This window comes from Oncorhynchus gorbuscha, unplaced genomic scaffold, assembly GCF_021184085.1.
Source record: "Oncorhynchus gorbuscha isolate QuinsamMale2020 ecotype Even-year unplaced genomic scaffold, OgorEven_v1.0 Un_scaffold_1000, whole genome shotgun sequence".
In the NCBI taxonomy this organism is placed as follows: Eukaryota; Metazoa; Chordata; class Actinopteri; order Salmoniformes; family Salmonidae; genus Oncorhynchus; species Oncorhynchus gorbuscha.
Window position 1 is genome coordinate 187501 of NW_025745917.1, and position 21169 is coordinate 208669.

The 21169-nt window shown below is 43.4% G+C and overlaps 1 protein-coding gene across 1 annotated transcript in view; it reads right to left on the reverse strand.

The window, feature by feature from the left end:
* The window catches only part of LOC124020941 (vacuolar protein sorting-associated protein 13C-like), a 196375-nt gene that overhangs the window by 146322 nt on the left and 28884 nt on the right, over positions 1-21169 (reverse strand). The window contains 3 exon segments of the mRNA XM_046336255.1: positions 8923-9002; positions 9791-9950; positions 11883-12040. Of these exon segments, the coding sequence (XP_046192211.1) occupies positions 8923-9002; positions 9791-9950; positions 11883-12040 (398 nt within the window).

Here is a 21169-nt window from a genome sequence, read left to right on the forward strand (position 1 = left end):
TAATGTAAACACAAATCAATTAGCAGTCATTTAGTGGTAATGTAAACACAAATCAATTAGCAGTCATTTAGTGGTAATGTAAACACAAATCAATTAGCAGTCATTTAGGAGTAACGAAAACACAAAATCGATCACTATCACAAATCAATTAGCAGTCATTTAGGAGTAATGGAAACACAAATCAATTAGCAGTCATTTAGTAGTAATGGAAACACATCAATTAGCAGTCATTTAGGAGTAATGGAAACACAAATCAATTAGCAGTCATTTAGTAGTAATGGAAACATCAATTAGCAGTCATTTAGGAGTAATGGAAACACAAATCAATTAGCAGTCATTTAGGAGTAATGGAAACAAATAAATTAGCAGTCATTTAGTAGTAATGGAAACACATCAATTAGCAGACATTTAGTAGTAATGGAAACACATCAATTAGCAGTCATTTAGGAGTAATGGAAACACATCAATTAGCAGTCATTTAGGAGTAATGGAAACAAATCAATTAGCAGTCATTTAGAGGTAATGTAAACACAAATCAATTAGCAGTCATTTAGTGGTAATGTAAACACAAATCAATTAGCAGTCATTTAGTGGTAATGTAAACACAAATCAATTAGCAGTCATTTAGTGGTAATGTAAACACAAATCAATTAGCAGTCATTTAGGAGTAACGAAAACACAAAATCGATCACTATCACAAATCAATTAGCAGTCATTTAGGAGTAATGGAAACACAAATCAATTAGCAGTCATTTAGTAGTAATGGAAACACATCAATTAGCAGTCATTTAGGAGTAATGGAAACACAAATCAATTAGCAGTCATTTAGTAGTAATGGAAACATCAATTAGCAGTCATTTAGGAGTAATGGAAACACAAATCAATTAGCAGTCATTTAGGAGTAATGGAAACAAATAAATTAGCAGTCATTTAGTAGTAATGGAAACACATCAATTAGCAGACATTTAGTAGTAATGGAAACACATCAATTAGCAGTCATTTAGGAGTAATGGAAACACATCAATTAGCAGTCATTTAGGAGTAATGGAAACAAATCAATTAGCAGTCATTTAGGGGTAATGTAAACACATATCAATAAGCAGTCATTTAGGAGTAACGGAAACACAAAATCGATCACTATCACAAAACATTAGTAGTCGTTTAGATGCTCAAAATAACACAAAAGTAGACTTTGACCAGACCGACTCCTGATCCTTAGAGATGCTGCTTTGTTAACGAGGACCACTGGCTTCTGTCAACCATTCATTTAGGAGGATTATATCAACACGCACATCTCACTGAGAAACACACTGACTGTCATGTTGTCAGGCTTGACGCCAGGCACCACCAGGTCTGGAGTGGGCTTTAGTCTGAAACGGAACCCTACTCCTATATAGTGCACTACTTGTAGCATAGGGCTCTGGTTAAAAGCAGTGCACTGCATAGGGAATAAGGTGCCATTTGGGACACAGGGCAGATCTGGAGAGTGCCCTGGTCTATGGTGTTGATAATGACAGAGACAAACAGTGAGAATGTAATGTCCGTCTTGTACAGCATCTCTATAATGAGATTGAGGTTACGGGGTTGAAGATGACATCTCTGGGTTGTATTGACACCAGAGCCTGCTGCCTGGCACAGAAAACATGTCCACAGAGAGAGAGGACATATGGCTGGGGGTTTCTGAACAGAGGACATGTCCACAGAGAGAGAGGACATATGGCTGGGGGTTTCTGAACAGAGGACATGTCCACAGAGAGAGGACATAAGGCTGGGGGTTTCTGAACAGAGGACATATCCACAGAGAGAGGACATATGGCTGGAGGTTTCTGAACAGAGGACATGTCCACAGAGAGAGGACATATGGCTGGGGGTTTCTGAACAGAGGACATGTCCACAGAGAGAGAGGACATATGGCTGGGGGTTTCTGAACAGAGGACATGTCCACAGAGAGAGGACATAAGGCTGGGGGTTTCTGAACAGAGGACATGTCCACAGAGAGAGGACATATGGCTGGGGGTTTCTGAACAGAGGACATATCCACAGAGAGAGGACATATGGCTGGGGGTTTCTGAACAGAGAACATGTCCACAGAGAGAGGACATATGGCTGGGGGTTTCTGAACAGAGAACATGTCCACAGAGAGAGGACATAAGGCTGGGGGTTTCTGAACAGAGGACATGTCCACAGAGAGAGGACATAAGGCTGGGGGTTTCTGAACAGAGAACATGTCCACAGAGAGAGGACATATGGCTGGGGGTTTCTGAACAGAGGACATGTCCACAGAGAGAGGACATAAGGCTGGGGGTTTCTGAACAGAGAACATGTCCACAGAGAGAGGACATATGGCTGGGGGTTTCTGAACAGAGGACATGTCCACAGAGAGAGGACATAAGGCTGGGGGTTTCTGAACAGAGGACATATCCACAGAGAGAGGACATATGGCTGGGGGTTTCTGAACAGAGAACATGTCCACAGAGAGAGGACATAAGGCTGGGGGTTTCTGAACAGAGGACATGTCCACAGAGAGAGGACATAAGGCTGGGGGTTTCTGAACAGAGGACATGTCCACAGAGAGAGGACATAAGGCTGGGGGTTTCTGAACAGCTACACTACTGTATCATTAAATGTAACTACAGTACAATGACCATGGGGATTCTGGGAATGCGTCTCTTTGCATTTCGAAGACCTGTCTGAACTTCCTATTTTAGGAAAGGCCCATAAAAGGTGTTTGATGTGGTATTTAATGACGTCAAATGCTTTAATATCCAAAGTGATAAAATTATTCCAGACTGTAGGGGGAAACAAGTGCTGCATAGAGCCCATATCGACTGTGTTTTTCCTGTTATACAAGGCTTTAAGAACAATAACAGTTATACAAGGCTTTAAGAACAATAACAATAAGTTATACAAGGCTTTAAGAACAATAACAATAAGTTATACAAGGCTTTAAGAACAATAACAATAAGTTATACAAGGCTTTAAGAACAATAACAGTTATACAAGGCTTTAAGAACAATAACAGTTATACAAGGCTGTAAGAACAATAACAGTTATACAAGGCTTTAAGAACAATAACAATAAGTTATACAAGGCTTTAAGAACAATAACAATAAGTTATACAAGGCTTTAAGAACAATAACAATAAGTTATACAAGGCTTTAAGAACAATAACAGTTATACAAGGCTTTAAGAACAATAACAGTTATACAAGGCTGTAAGAACAATAACAGTTATACAAGGCTTTAAGAACAATAACAATAAGTTATACAAGGCTTTAAGAACAATAACAATAAGTTATACAAGGCTGTAAGAACAATAACAATAATGTATACAAGGCTGTAAGAACAATAACAATAAGTTATACAAGGCTGTAAGAACAATAAGTTATAAAAGGCTTTAAGAACAATAACAATAAGTTATACAAGGCTTTAAGAACAATAACAATAAGTTATACAAGGCTTTAAGAACAATAACAGTTATACAAGGCTTTAAGAACAATAAGTTATACAAGGCTTTAAGAACAATAACAATAAGTTATACAAGGCTTTAAGAACAATAACAGTTATACAAGGCTGTAAGAACAATAACAATAATGTATACAAGGCTGTAAGAACAATAACAATAAGTTATACAAGGCTGTAAGAACAATAAGTTATAAAAGGCTTTAAGAACAATAACAATAAGTTATACAAGGCTTTAAGAACAATAACAATAAGTTATACAAGGCTTTAAGAACAATAACAGTTATACAAGGCTTTAAGAACAATAAGTTATACAAGGCTTTAAGAACAATAACAATAAGTTATACAAGGCTTTAAGAACAATAACAGTTATACAAGGCTGTAAGAACAATAACAGTTATACAAGGCTGTAAGAACAATAACAATAAGTTATACAAGGCTGTAAGAACAATAACAATAAGTTATACAAGGCTTTAAGAACAATAACAATAAGTTATACAAGGCTTTAAGAACAATAACAATAATGTATACAAGGCTGTAAGAACAATAACAATAAGTTATACAAGGCTGTAAGAACAATAACAATAAGTTATACAAGGCTGTAAGAACAATAACAATAAGTTATAAAAGGCTTTAAGAACAATAACAATAAGTTATACAAGGCTTTAAGAACAATAACAATAAGTTATACAAGGCTTTAAGAACAATAACAATAAGTTATACAAGGCTTTAAGAACAATAACAGTTATACAAGGCTGTAAGAACAATAACAGTTATACAAGGCTGTAAGAACAATAACAGTTATACAAGGCTGTAAGAACAATAACAATAAGTTATACAAGGCTGTAAGAACAATAACAATAAGTTATACAAGGCTTTAAGAACAATAACAATAAGTTATACAAGGCTTTAAGAACAATAACAATAAGTTATACAAGGCTTTAAGAACAATAACAATAATGTATACAAGGCTGTAAGAACAATAACAATAAGTTATACAAGGCTGTAAGAACAATAACAGTTATACAAGGCTGTAAGAACAATAACAATAAGTTATACAAGGCTTTAAAAACAATAACAGTTATACAAGGCTTTAAGAACAATAACAGTTATACAAGGCTTTAAGAACAATAACAATAAGTTATACAAGGCTTTAAGAACAATAACAATAACATATACAAGGCTTTAAGAACAATAACAGTTATACAAGGCTTTAAGAACAATAACAGTTATACAAGGCTTTAAGAACAATAACAGTTATACAAGGCTGTAAGAACAATAACAATAAGTTATACAAGGCTTTAAGAACAATAACAATAAGTTATACAAGGCTTTAAGAACAATAACAATAAGTTATACAAGGCTTTAAGAACAATAACAATAACGTATACAAGGCTGTAAGAACAATAACAGTTATACAAGGCTGTAAGAACAATAACAATAAGTTATACAAGGCTTTAAGAACAATAACAATAAGTTATACAAGGCTTTAAGAACAATAACAATAAGTTATACAAGGCTTTAAGAACAATAACAATAAGTTATACAAGGCTTTAAGAACAATAACAATAAGTTATACAAGGCTTTAAGAACAATAACAATAACAGTTATACAAGGCTTTAAGAACAATAACAATAACGGTTATACAAGGCTTTAAGAACAATAACAATAACATATACAAGGCTTTAAGAACAATAACAATAACATATACAAGGCTTTAAGAACAATAACAGTTATACAAGGCTTTAAGAACAATAACAGTTATACAAGGCTGTAAGAACAATAACAGTTATACAAGGCTGTAAGAACAATAACAATAAGTTATACAAGGCTTTAAGAACAATAACAAGTTATACAAGGCTTTAAGAACAATAACAATAACGTATACAAGGCTGTAAGAACAATAACAATAACGTATACAAGGCTGTAAGAACAATAACAATAAGTTATACAAGGCTTTAAGAACAATAACAATAAGTTATACAAGGCTTTAAGAACAATAACAATAAGTTATACAAGGCTTTAAGAACAATAACAATAAGTTATACAAGGCTTTAAGAACAATAACAATAAGTTATACAAGGCTTTAAGAACAATAACAATACGTTATACAAGGCTTTAAGAACAATAACAATAACAGTTATACAAGGCTTTAAGAACAATAACAATAACGGTTATACAAGGCTTTAAGAACAATAACAATAACAGTTATACAAGGCTTTAAGAACAATAACAATAAGTTATACAAGGCTTTAAGAACAATAACAAGGTCAGGTCAGGACTGGGCTAGAGGTATAGACTGCACTAGAGGTATAGACTGTACTAGAGGTATAGACTGTACTATACTAGAGGTCAGGACTGGGCTAGAGGTATAGACTGGGCTAGAGGGCTGTACTAGAGGTCAGGACTGGGCTAGAGGTATAGACTGTACTAGAGGTATAGACTATACCAGAGGTCAAGACTGGGCTAGAGGTATAGACTGTACTAGAGGTATAGACTGTACTAGAGGTTTAGACTTTACTATACTAGAGGTCAGGACTGGGCTAGAGGTATAGACTGTGCTAGAGGTATAGACTGTACTAGAGGTCAAGACTGGGCTAGAGGTATAGACTGTGCTAGAGGTATAGACTATACCAGAGGTCAAGACTGTACTAGAGGTATAGACTGTACTAGAGGTATAGACTTTACTATACGAGGTCAGGACTGGGCTAGAGGTATAGACTTTACTATACTAGAGGTATAGACTGGGCTAGAGGTATAGACTGTACTAGAGGTATAGACTGTACTAGAGGTATAGACTGTACTAGAGGTATAGACTGGGCTAGAGGTATAGACTGGGCTAGAGGTATAGACTGTACTATACTAGAGGTATAGACTGGGCAAGAGGTATAGACTGGGCTAGAGGTATAGACTGGGCTAGAGGTATAGATTTTACTATACTAGAGGTATAGACTGGGCTAGAGGTATAGACTGGGCTAGAGGTATAGACTGGGCTAGAGGTATAGACTGGGCTAGAGGTATAGACTGGGCTAGAGGTATAGACTGGGCTAGAGGTATAGACTGGGCTAGAGGTATAGACTGTGCTAGAGGTATAGACTATACCAGAGGTCAAGACTGTACTAGAGGTATAGACTGTACTAGAGGTATAGACTGTACAAGAGGTATAGACTTTACTATACTAGAGGTCAGGACTGGGCTAGAGGTATAGACTTTACTATACTAGAGGTATAGACTGTACTAGAGGTATAGACTGTACTAGAGGTATAGACTGTACTAGAGGTATAGACTGTATTATACTAGAGGTATAGACTGGGCTAGAGGTATAGACTGGGCTAGAGGGCTGTACTAGAGGTATAGACTGGGCTAGAGGTATAGACTGTACTAGAGGTATAGACTGTATTATACTAGAGGTATAGACTGGGCTAGAGGTATAGACTGGGCTAGAGGTATAGACTGGGCTAGAGGTATAGACTGGCTAGAGGTATAGACTGGGCTAGAGGTATAGACTGGGCTAGAGGTATAGACCAGTTTATAGACTATACCAGAGGTCAAGACTGTACTAGAGGTATAGACTGTACTAGAGGTATAGACTGTACAAGAGGTATAGACTTTACTATACTAGAGGTCAGGACTGGGCTAGAGGTATAGACTTTACTATACTAGAGGTATAGACTGGGCTAGAGGTATAGACTGTACTAGAGGTATAGACTGTACTAGAGGTATAGACTGTACTAGAGGTATAGACTGTATTATACTAGAGGTATAGACTGGGCTAGAGGTATAGACTGGGCTAGAGGGCTGTACTAGAGGTATAGACTGGGCTAGAGGTATAGATTTTACTATACTAGAGGTATAGACTGGGCTAGAGGTATAGACTGGGCTAGAGGTATAGATTTTACTATACTAGAGGTATAGACAGGGCAAGAGGTATAGACAGGGCTATAGGTATAGACTGGGCTAGAGGTATAGACTGGGCTAGAGGTATAGACTGGGCTAGAGGTATAGACTGGGCTAGAGGGATGTACTAGAGGTATAGACTGGGCTAGAGGTATAGACTGGGCTAGAGGTATAGATTTGACTATACTAGAGGTATAGACTGGGCTAGAGGTATAGATTTTACTATACTAGAGGTATAGACTGGGCTAGAGCTATAGACTGTACTAGAGGTATAGACTGGGCTAGAGGTATAGACTGGGCTAGAGGTATAGACTGTACTATACTAGAGGTATAGACAGGGCAAGAGGTATAGACTGGGCTAGAGGGCTGTACTAGAGGTATAGACTGGGCTAGAGGTATAGATTTTACTATACTAGAGGTATAGACTGGGCTAGAGGTATAGACTGGGCTAGAGGTATAGACTGGGCTAGAGGTATAGACCAGTTTAAGGTATAGACTACTGTAGGTCAAGACTGGGCTAGAGGTATGACTGTGCTAGACCAGTTTAAATACCAGAGGTCAATACTGTACTAACCAGTATAGACTGTACTATGGTAAGACTTTACTAACCAGAAGGTCAGGACTGGGCTAGAGGTATAGACTTTACTATACTAGAGTATAGACTGGGCTAGAGGTATAGACTGTACTAGAGGTATAGACTGTACTAGAGGTATAGACTGTATTATACTGAAGTATAGACCAGAGGGCTGTACTAGAGGTATAGACTGGGCTAGAGGTATAGATTTTACTATACTAGAGGTATAGACTGGGCTAGAGGTATAGACTGGGCTAGAGGTATAGATTTTACTATACTAGAGGTATAGACTGGGCTAGAGGTATAGACTGTACTAGAGGTATAGACTGTACTAGAGGTATAGATTTTACTATACTAGAAATAGTCTGGTAAGGTATAGACTGGGCTAGAGGTATAGACTGGTCAGAGGTATAGACTGTACTAGAGGTATAGATTGTCAGAGGTATAGACTGGGCTAGAGGTATAGACAGTTTAAATCATGTACTAGAGGTATAGATTTTACTATACTAGAGGTATAGACTGGGCTAGAGGTATAGAATTTACTATACTAGAGGTATAGACTGGGCTAGAGGTATAGACTGGGCTAGAGGGCTGTACTAGAGGTATAGACTGGTCTAGAGGTATAGACTGGGCTAGAGGGCTGTACTAGAGGTATAGACTGGGCTAGAGGGCTGTACTAGAGGTATAGACTGGGCTAGAGGTATAGACTGGGCTAGAGGTATAGACTATATAGCATTGGAGTCAACACGGGTCAGCATCCCTGGTAACTACTTAGACACCTTGTAGAAGTCAACATGGCCAGCATCCCTGTGGGACGCTTTCTACACCTTGCAGAGTCAACATGGGGCCAGCATCCCTATGGAACGCTATTCAACACCTTGTAGAGTCCATGACCCGACAAATTGAGGCTGTTCTGAGGGAGGAAGGGGGAGCAAGACAGTTTAGGAAGGTGTAACTCAGTGTATAACCAAATCAATAGGTATGTCCCACCTTGAAGTATTCCACTTTGAGGAGGTCAGCACCTGACTCCACAGAGGAACTGATCAGACACAGTGGTTCACCATTGGAATCTAGAAAACAACCAAATGAAAATCAATGGCTTTCTGATTTACCAACTACAACACTGGGATGTATTTCATTCCTAACCAGCATGCCAGACCAGTTTAAATCATGGTAACTACTGTATTCCTAACCAGAATGTCAGACCAGTTTAAATCATGGTAACTACTGTATTCCTAACCAGAATGTCAGACCAGTTTAAATCATGGTAACTACTGTATTCCTAACCAGAATGTCCAGACCAGTTTAAATCATGGTAACTACTGTATTCCTAACCAGAATGTCAGACCAGTTTAAATTTTGGTAATTACTGTATTCCAGACCAGAATGTCATGGTAACTACTGTATTCCAGACCAGTTTATATCATGGTAACTACTGTATTCCTAACCAGAATATCAGACCAGTTTAAATCATGGTAACTACTGTATTCCGAACCAGAATGTCATGGTAACTACTGGATTCCAGACCAGTTTAAATCATGGTAACTATTGTATTCAGTATTTAAACATAACAGGGCTTGAGGTTAAAGCCACCGACCTGAGAACCCCAGGTACATCATAGTGGGTCTCTTGTTGTGGGCCACCATGTCATATGAACGATCACATTCAACATTTTAAAGTTTAGCCTATACAACATGACACCTCGACAGGCTACAGCCACCGACCTGAGAACTCCAGGCACTTCATAGAGATTTTCTTGATGTACGTTGTGGGCCACCATGTCATATGAACGATCACATTCAACATTTTAAAGTTTAGCCTATACAACATGACACCTCGACAGGCTACAGCCACCGACCTGAGAACTCCAGGCACTTCATAGAGATTTTCTTGATGTACGTTGTGGCCACCATGTCGTACTGCCTGACATTGGTGTGGATGCCCAGCTGGGCTACGTGGAGAACCAGGAACGGACTCTCCTTCTGATCTGACCTGGACTTCTTCAGCTTCACAACCACCTGATGGAGAGAGATACAACCACATTTAGTCCGCCATTACTTAACCAGGTTACTCGTTTAACAACACGTTCTCTGTTGCAATAACGACCTGACCACATTTTGGTAGAGAGACAACGAAGGAGATTTGAGACGCAACAGGAGTAACGTTGGATGGATTTGGGAGTGTCTAGTTTTCAACGAGTGATTATTATTATGATGGAAAATATACACACTGTGACGTGTTTAAACTGCATCAACATCCAACTGTACAAAGAGACATTTTATTTCCCTTGGTGCTTCAGTAAAGGTACTAAAAGACACAGCATACGGACCACTGTGTATATTAGCCAGCTAATGACATCACAACAGACCACTGTGTATATTAGCCAGCTAATGACATCACAACAGACCACTGTGTATATTAGCCAGCTAATGACATCACAACGGACCACTGTGTATATTAGCCAGCTAATGACATCACAACAGACCACTGTGTATATTAGCCAGCTAATGACATCACAACAGACCACTGTGTATATTAGCCAGCTAATGACATCACAACAGACCACTGTGTATATTAGCCAGCTAATGACATCACAACACTGTGTATATTAGCCAGCTAATGACATCACAACAGACCACTGTGTATATTAGCCAGCTAATGACATCACAACGGACCACTGTGTATATTAGCCAGCTAATGACATCACAACAGACCACTGTGTATATTAGCCAGCTAATGACATCACAACAGACCACTGTGTATATTAGCCAGCTAATGACATCACAACAGACCACTGTGTATATTAGCCAGCTAATGACATCACAACAGACCACTGTGTATATTAGCCAGCTAATGACATCACAACACTGTGTATATTAGCCAGCTAATGACATCACAACAGACCACTGTGTATATTAGCCAGCTAATAACATCCCAACAGACCACTGTGTATATTAGCCAGCTAATGACATCCAACAGACCACTGACCACTGTGTATATTAGCCAGCTAATGACATCACAACGGACCACTGTGTATATTAGCCAGCTAATGACATCACAACAGACCACTGTGTATATTAGCCAGCTAATGACATCACAACGGACCACTGTGTATATTAGCCAGCTAATGACATCACAACAGACCACTGTGTATATTAGCCAGCTAATGACATCACAACAGACCACTGTGTATATTAGCCAGCTAATGAATTTCACAACGGACCACTGTGTATATTAGCCAGCTAATGACATCACAATGGACCACTGTGTATATTAGCCAGCTAATGACATCACAACAGACCACTGTGTATATTAGCCAGCTAATGACATCACAACAGACCACTGTGTAATTAGCCAGCTAATGACATCACAACAGACCACTGTGTATATTAGCCAGCTAATGACATCACAACAGACCACTGTGTATATTAGCCAGCTAATCATCCCAACAGACCACTGTGTATATTAGCCAGCTAATGACATCACAACAGACCACTGTGTATATTAGCCAGCTAATGACATCACAACAGACCACTGTGTATATTAGCCAGCTAATGACATCACAACAGACCACTGTGTATATTAGCCAGCTAATGACATCACAACAGACCACTGTGTATATTAGCCAGCTAATGACATCACAACAGACCACTGTGTATATTAGCCAGCTAATGACATCACAACAGACCACTGTGTATATTAGCCAGCTAATGACATCACAACAGACCACTGTGTATATTAGCCAGCTAATGACATCACAACAGACCACTGTGTATATTAGCCAGCTAATGACATCACAACAGACCACTGTGTATATTAGCCAGCTAATGACATCACAACAGACCACTGTGTATATTAGCCAGCTAATGACATCACAACAGACCACTGTGTATATTAGCCAGCTAATGACATCACAACAGACCACTGCGTTTAGGTCAGTAGATAGCTACCTCCTTAATCTCCAGGTTGAGCAGCATATTGACGATGTTTTCTCCCAGTCCTCCTGCATTGGTAACAGCAGCAGGCTGTCCTCCTCCTCCTCCTCCTCCAGCCTCCACAGGGAGACATCCCACCTCATTCCCCTCCAGCTGGTGCTGCTCTGCCTTGTCTAAGACATTACCAGTAAAGACATTATCATCTGGTCAATAGACATTATCTCCAGTAATACACGTTCATCTGTTTTGACATCTCTGCTGTGTCTCGCAAAGATTCCAAATTCTAAAAACTTTATTGTTCGATCTTGTGGAACGGAAATTCATATTGAGGCTGTACATACATGCAATGCATCATCAATTAGCCTGGTTCCAGATCAGTTTAAGTGTTTTATTGGACCTTGATTTAATTAGGAAAGTAAGTTAAGAATACATTCTTATTTACAATGACGGCCTGGGAACAGTGGGTTAACTGCCTCGTTCTGAGGAACAGTGGGTTAAATGCCTCGTTCAGGGGAACAGTGGGTTAACTGCCTCGTTCAGGGGAACAGTGGGTTAACTGCCTCGTTCGGGGGAACAGTGGGTTAACTGCCTCGTCCGGGGGAACAGTGGGTTAACTGCCTCGTCCGGGGGAACAGTGGGTTAACTGCCTCGTTCGGGGGAACAGTGGGTTAACTGCCTCGTTCGGGGGAACAGTGGGTTAACTGCCTCGTTCAGGGGAACAGTGGGTTAACTGCCTCGTTCAGGGGAACAGTGGGTTAACTGCCTCGTTCAGGGGAACAGTGGGTTAACTGCCTCGTTCGGGGGAACAGTGGGTTAACTGCCTCGTTCAGGGGAACAGTGGGTTAACTGCCTCGTTCGGGGGAACAGTGGGTTAACTGCCTCGTTCGGGGGAACAGTGGGTTAACTGCCTCGTTCGGGGGAACAGTGGGTTAACTGCCTCGTTCAGGGGAACAGTGGGTTAACTGCCTCGTTCAGGGGAACAGTGGGTTAACTGCCTTGTTCGGGGGGAACAGTGGGTTAACTGCCTTGTTCAGGGGAACAGTGGGTTAACTGCCTTGTTCAGGGGAACAGTGGGTTAACTGCCTTGTTCAGGGGAACAGTGGGTTAACTGCCTTGTTCAGGGGAACAGTGGGTTAACTGCCTTGTTCAGGGGAACAGTGGGTTAACTGCCTTGTTCAGGGGAACAGTGGGTTAACTGCCTTGTTCGGGGGAACAGTGGGTTAACTGCCTTGTCCAGGGGAACAGTGGGTTAACTGCCTCGTTCAGGGGAACAGTGGGTTAACTGCCTCGTTCAGGGGAACAGTGGGTTAACTGCCTTGTTCAGGGGAACAGTGGGTTAACTGCCTTGTTCAGGGGAACAGTGGGTTAACTGCCTCGTTCAGGGGAACAGTGGGTTAACTGCCTCGTTCAGGGGAACAGTGGGTTAACTGCCTCGTTCGGGGGAACAGTGGGTTAACTGCCTTGTTCAGGGGAACAGTGGGTTAACTGCCTTGTTCAGGGGAACAGTGGGTTAACTGCCTTGTTCGGGGGGGCAGAACATTTGTTTTTTACCTTGTCAGCTCTGGGATTTAATCTAGCCACCTTTCGGTTACTAGGATCTAGACACTAGGATCTACCTCCAGGCCCTAGTTACAGTGTGTAAGACACTAGGATCTACCCCCAGGCCCTAGTTACAGTGTGTAAGACACTAGGATCTACCCCCAGGCCCTAGTTACAGTGTGTAACACACTAGGATCTACCTCCAGGCCCTAGTTACAGTGTGTAAGACACTAGGATCTACCTCCAGGCCCTAGTTACAGTGTGTGACACACTAGGATCTAGACACTAGGATCTACCCCCAGGCCCTAGTTACAGTGTGTAAGACACTAGGATCTACCCCCAGGCCCTAGTTACAGTGTGTTTGGTGTGTAAGACACTAGGACCTACCTCCAGGCCCTAGTTACAGTGTGTAAGACACTAGGATCTACCTCCAGGCCCTAGTTACAGTGTGTAACACACTAGGATCTAGACACTAGGATCTACCCCCAGGCCCTAGTTACAGTGTGTAAGACACTAGGATCTACCCCCAGGCCCTAGTTACAGTGTGTTTGGTGTGTAAGACACTAGGATCTACCTCCAGGCCCTAGTTACAGTGTGTTTGGTGTGTAAGACACTAGGATCTACCTCCAGGCCCTAGTTACAGTGTGTAAGACACTAGGATCTACCTCCAGGCCCTAGTTACAGTGTGTAAGACACTAGGACCTACCTCCAGGCCCTAGTTACAGTGTGTTTGGTGTGTAAGACACTAGGATCTACCTCCAGGCCCTAGTTACAGTGTGTAAGACACTAGGACCTACCTCCAGGCCCTAGTTACAGTGTGTTTGGTGTGTAAGACACTGGGATCTACCTCCAGGCCCTAGTTACAGTGTGTTTGGTGTGTAAGACACTAGGATCTACCTCCAGGCCCTAGTTACAGTGTGTAAGACACTAGGATCTACCTCCAGGCCCTAGTTACAGTGTGTGTGGTGTGTAAGACACTAGGATCTACCTCCAGGCCCTAGTTACAGTGTGTAAGACACTAGGATCTACCTCCAGGCCCTAGTTACAGTGTGTAAGACACTAGGACCTACCTCCAGGCCCTAGTTACAGTGTGTTTGGTGTGTAAGACACTAGGATCTACCTCCAGGCCCTAGTTACAGTGTGTAAGACACTAGGACCTACCTCCAGGCCCTAGTTACAGTGTGTTTGGTGTGTAAGACACTGGGATCTACCTCCAGGCCCTAGTTACAGTGTGTTTGGTGTGTAAGACACTAGGATCTACCTCCAGGCCCTAGTTACAGTGTGTAAGACACTAGGATCTACCTCCAGGCCCTAGTTACAGTGTGTAGACACTAGGATCTACCTCCAGGCCCTAGTTACAGTGTGTAAGACACTAGGACCTACCTCCAGGCCCTAGTTACAGTGTGTTTGGTGTGTAAGACACTAGGATCTACCTCCAGGCCCTAGTTACAGTGTGTAAGACACTAGGACCTACCTCCAGGCCCTAGTTACAGTGTGTTTGGTGTGTAAGACACTGGGATCTACCTCCAGGCCCTAGTTACAGTGTGTTTGGTGTGTAAGACACTAGGATCTACCTCCAGGCCCTAGTTACAGTGTGTAAGACACTAGGATCTACCTCCAGGCCCTAGTTACAGTGTGTAGACACTAGGATCTACCTCCAGGCCCTAGTTACAGTGTGTAAGACACTAGGATCTACCTCCAGGCCCTAGTTACAGTGTGTAAGACACTAGGATCTACCTCCAGGCCCTAGTTACAGTGTGTAAGACACTAGGATCTACCTCCAGGCCCTAGTTACAGTGTGTAAGACACTAGGACCCACCTCCAGGCCCTAGTTACAGTGTGTAAGACACTAGGATCTACCTCCAGGCCCTAGTTACAGTGTGTAACACACTAGGATCTACCTCCAGGCCCTAGTTACAGTGTGTAACACACTAGGATCTACCTCCAGGCCCTAGTTACAGTGTGTTTGGTGTGTAAGACACTAGGATCTACCCCCAGGCCCTAGTTACAGTGTGTTTGGTGTGTAAGACACTAGGATCTACCCCCAGGCCCTAGTTACAGTGTGTAAGACACTAGGATCTACCTCCAGGCCCTAGTTACAGTGTGTAAGACACTAGGATCTACCCCCAGGCCCTAGTTACAGTGTGTTTGGTGTGTAAGACACTGGGATCTACCTCCAGGCCCTAGTTACAGTGTGTAAGACACTAGGATCTACCTCCAGGCCCTAGTTACAGTGTGTAAGACACTAGGATCTACCTCCAGGCCCTAGTTACAGTGTGTTTGGTGTGTAAGACACTAGGATCTACCTCCGGGCCCTAGTTACAGTGTGTAAGACACTAGGATCTACCTCCGGGCCCTAGTTACAGTGTGTAAGACACTAGGATCTACCTCCAGGCCCTAGTTACAGTGTGTAAGACACTAGGATCTACCTCCAGGCCCTAGTTACAGTGTGTAAGACACTAGGATCTACCTCCAGGCCCTAGTTACAGTGTGTTTGGTGTGTAAGACACTAGGATCTACCTCCAGGCCCTAGTTACAGTGTGTTTGGTGTGTAAGACACTAGGATCTACCTCCAGGCCCTAGTTACAGTGTGTAAGACACTAGGATCTACCTCCAGGCCCTAGTTACAGTGTGTAAGACACTAGGATCTACCTCCAGGCCCTAGTTACAGTGTGTAAGACACTAGGATCTACCTCCAGGCCCTAGTTACAGTGTGTAAGACACTAGGATCTACCTCCAGGCCCTAGTTACAGTGTGTTTGGTGTGTAAGACACTAGGATCTACCTCCGGGCCCTAGTTACAGTGTGTAAGACACTAGGATCTACCTCCAGGCCCTAGTTACAGTGTGTAAGACACTAGGATCTACCTCCAGGCCCTAGTTACAGTGTGTTTGGTGTGTAAGACACTAGGATCTACCTCCAGGCCCTAGTTACAGTGTGTTTGGTGTGTAAGACACTAGGACCCACCTCCAGGCCCTAGTTACAGTGTGTTTGGTGTGTAAGACACTAGGACCCACCTCCAGGCCCTAGTTACAGTGTGTTTGGTGTGTAAGACACTAGGACCTACCTCCAGGCCCTAGTTACAGTGTGTTTGGTGTGTAAGACACTGGGATCTACCTCCAGGCCCTAGTTACAGTGTGTTTGGTGTGTAAGACACTAGGACCCACCTCCAGGCCCTAGTTACAGTGTGTTTGGTGTGTAAGACACTGGGATCTACCCCCAGGCCCTAGTTACAGTGTGTTTGGTGTGTAAGACACTAGGACCCACCTCCAGGCCCTAGTTACAGTGTGTTTGGTGTGTAAGACACTAGGACCCACCTCCAGGCCCTAGTTACAGTGTGTTTGGTGTGTAAGACACTAGGACCCACCTCCAGGCCCTAGTTACAGTGTGTTTGGTGTGTAAGACACTAGGATCTACCTCCAGGCCCTAGTTACAGTGTGTAAGACACTAGGATCTACCTCCAGGCCCTAGTTACAGTGTGTAAGACACTAGGATCTACCTCCAGGCCCTAGTTACAGTGTGTTTGGTGTGTAAGACACTAGGATCCACCTCCAGGCCCTAGTTACAGTGTGTAAGACACTAGGATCTACCTCCAGGCCCTAGTTACAGTGTGTAAGACACTAGGATCTACCTCCAGGCCCTAGTTACAGTGTGTAAGACACTAGGATCTACCTCCAGGCCCTAGTTACAGTGTGTTTGGTGTGTAAGACACTAGGATCTACCTCCGGGCCCTAGTTACAGTGTGTAAGACACTAGGATCTACCTCCAGGCCCTAGTTACAGTGTGTTTGGTGTGTAAGACACTAGGATCTACCCCCAGGCCCTAGTTACAGTGTGTTTGGTGTGTAAGACACTAGGATCTACCCCCAGGCCCTAGTTACAGTGTGTTTGGTGTGTAAGACACTAGGATCTACCCCCAGGCCCTAGTTACAGTGTGTAAGACACTAGGATCTACCTCCAGGCCCTAGTTACAGTGTGTAAGACACTAGGATCTACCTCCAGGCCCTAGTTACAGTGTGTAAGACACTACGATCTACCTCCAGGCCCTAGTTACAGTGTGTAAGACACTAGGATCTACCTCCAGGCCCTAGTTACAGTGTGTTTGGTGTGTAAGACACTAGGACCCACCTCCAGGCCCTAGTTACAGTGTGTTTGGTGTGTAAGACACTAGGATCTACCTCCAGGCCCTAGTTACAGTGTGTTTGGTGTGTAGGACACTAGGACCCACCTCCAGGCCCTAGTTACAGTGTGTTTGGTGTGTAAGACACTAGGATCTACCTCCAGGCCCTAGTTACAGTGTGTTTGGTGTGTAAGACACTAGGATCTACCTCCAGGCCCTAGTTACAGTGTGTAAGACACTAGGATCTACCTCCAGGCCCTAGTTACAGTGTGTTTGGTGTGTAAGACACTAGGATCTACCTAGTTACAGGACCCTAGATTACAGGCCCTGTTGTAAGACACTAGGATCTACCTCCAGGCCCTAGTTACAGTGTGTAAGACACTAGGATCTACCTCCAGGCCCTAGTTACAGTGTGTTTGGTGTGTAAGACACTAGGATCTACCTCCGGGCCCTAGTTACAGTGTGTAAGACACTAGGATCTACCTCCGGGCCCTAGTTACAGTGTGTAAGACACTAGGACCCACCTCCAGGCCCTAGTTACAGTGTGTTTGGTGTGTAAGACACTGGGATCTACCCCCAGGCCCTAGTTACAGTGTGTTTGGTGTGTAAGACACTAGGACCCACCTCCAGGCCCTAGTTACAGTGTGTTTGGTGTGTAAGACACTAGGACCCACCTCCAGGCCCTAGTTACAGTGTGTTTGGTGTGTAAGACACTAGGACCCACCTCCAGGCCCTAGTTACAGTGTGTTTGGTGTGTAAGACACTAGGATCTACCTCCAGGCCCTAGTTACAGTGTGTAAGACACTAGGATCTACCTCCAGGCCCTAGTTACAGTGTGTAAGACACTAGGATCTACCTCCAGGCCCTAGTTACAGTGTGTTTGTTACAGTGTGTAAGACACTAGGATCCTACCTCCAGGCCCTAGTTACAGTGTGTAAGACACTAGGATCTACCTCCAGGCCCTAGTTACAGTGTGTAAGACACTAGGATCTACCTCCAGGCCCTAGTTACAGTGTGTAAGACACTAGGATCTACCTCCAGGCCCTAGTTACAGTGTGTTTGGTGTGTAAGACACTAGGATCTACCTCCAGGCCCTAGTTACAGTGTGTTTGGTGTGTAAGACACTAGGATCTACCTCCAGGCCCTAGTTACAGTGTGTAAGACACTAGGATCTACCCCCAGGCCCTAGTTACAGTGTGTTTGGTGTGTAAGACACTGGGATCTACCTCCAGGCCCTAGTTACAGTGTGTAAGACACTAGGATCTACCTCCAGGCCCTAGTTACAGTGTGTAAGACACTAGGATCTACCTCCAGGCCCTAGTTACAGTGTGTTTGGTGTGTAAGACACTAGGATCTACCTCCGGGCCCTAGTTACAGTGTGTAAGACACTAGGATCTACCTCCAGGCCCTAGGATCTACCTCCAGGCCCTAGTTACAGTGTGTAAGACACTAGGATCTACCTCCAGGCCCTAGTTACAGTGTGTAAGACACTAGGATCTACCTCCAGGCCCTAGTTACAGTGTGTAAGACACTAGGATCTACCTCCAGGCCCTAGTTACAGTGTGTAAGACACTAGGATCTACCTCCAGGCCCTAGTTACAGTGTGTTTGGTGTGTAAGACACTAGGATCTACCTCCAGGCCCTAGTTACAGTGTGTTTGGTGTGTAAGACACTAGGATCTACCTCCAGGCCCTAGTTACAGTGTGTAAGACACTAGGATCTACCTCCAGGCCCTAGTTACAGTGTGTGGTAAGACACTAGGATCTACCTCCAGGCCCTAGTTACAGTGTGTAAGACACTAGGATCTACCTCCAGGCCCTAGTTACAGTGTGTTTGGTGTGTAAGACACTAGGATCTACCTCCAGGCCCTAGTTACAGTGTGTTTGGTGTGTAAGACACTAGGATCTACCTCCAGGCCCTAGTTACAGTGTGTAAGACACTAGGATCTACCTCCAGGCCCTAGTTACAGTGTGTTTGGTGTGTAAGACAAGACACCTCCAGGCCCTAGTTACAGTGTGTTTGGTGTGTAAGACACTAGGATCTACCTCCAGGCCCTAGTTACAGTGTGTTTGGTGTGTAAGACACTAGGATCTACCTCCAGGCCCTAGTTACAGTGTGTTTGGTGTGTAAGACACTAGGATCTACCTCCAGGCCCTAGTTACAGTGTGTTTGTGTGTAAGACACTAGGACACCTCCAGGCCCTAGTTACAGTGTGTTTGGTGTGTAAGACACTGGGATCTACCTCCAGGCCCTAGTTACAGTGTGTTTGGTGTGTAAGACACTAGGATCTACCTCCAGGCCCTAGTTACAGTGTGTTTGGTGTGTAAGACACTAGGACCCACCTCCAGGCCCTAGTTACAGTGTGTTTGGTGTGTAAGACACTAGGATCTACCTCCAGGCCCTAGTTACAGTGTGTTTGGTGTGTAAGACACTAGGATCTACCTCCAGGCCCTAGTTACAGTGTGTTTGGTGTGTAAGACACTAGGATCTACCTCCAGGCCCTAGTTACAGTGTGTTTGGTGTGTAAGACACTAGGACCTACCTCCAGGCCCTAGTTACAGTGTGTTTGGTGTGTAAGACACTGGGATCTACCTCCAGGCCCTAGTTACAGTGTGTTTGTGTAAGACACTAGGATCTACCTCCAGGCCCTAGTTACAGTGTGTAAGACACTAGGATCTACCTCCAGGCCCTAGTTACAGTGTGTTTGGTGTGTAAGACACTAGGACCCACCTCCAGGCCCTAGTTACAGTGTGTAAGACACTAGGATCTACCTCCAGGCCCTAGTTACAGTGTGTAAGACACTAGGATCTACCTCCAGGCCCTAGTTACAGTGTGTAAGACACTAGGATCTACCTCCAGGCCCTAGTTACAGTGTGTTTGGTGTGTAAGACACTAGGATCTACCTCCAGGCCCTAGTTACAGTGTGTAAGACACTAGGATCTACCTCCAGGCCCTAGTTACAGTGTGTTTGGTAGGTAGGACCCACCTCCAGGCCCTAGTTACAGTGTGTTTGGTAGGACACTAGGATCTACCTCCAGGCCCTAGTTACAGTGTGTTTGGTGTGTAAGACACTAGGATCTACCTCCAGGCCCTAGTTACAGTGTGTAAGACACTAGGATCTACCTCCAGGCCCTAGTTACAGTGTGTAAGACACTAGGATCTACCTCCAGGCCCTAGTTACAGTGTGTAAGACACTAGGATCTACCTCCAGGCCCTAGTTACAGTCCAGTGTTTGGTGTGTAAGACACTAGGATCTACCTCCAGGCCCTAGTTACAGTGTGTAAGTTTAGTTACAGTGTGTAAGACACTAGGATCTACCTCCAGGCCCTAGTTACAGTGTGTTTGGTGTGTAAGACACTAGGATCTACCTCCAGGCCCTAGTTACAGTGTGTTTGGTGTGTAAGACACTAGGATCTACCTCCAGGCCCTAGTTACAGTGTGTTTGGTGTGTAAGACACTAGGATCTACCTCCAGGCCCTAGTTACAGTGTGTAAGACACTAGGATCTACCCCAGGCCCTCCAGTTACAGTGTGTTTGTGTTTGTGTGTAAGACACTAGGATCTACCTCCAGGCCCTAGTTACAGTGTGTAAGACACTAGGATCTACCTCCAGGCCCTAGTTACTAGGATCTACCTCCAGGCCCTA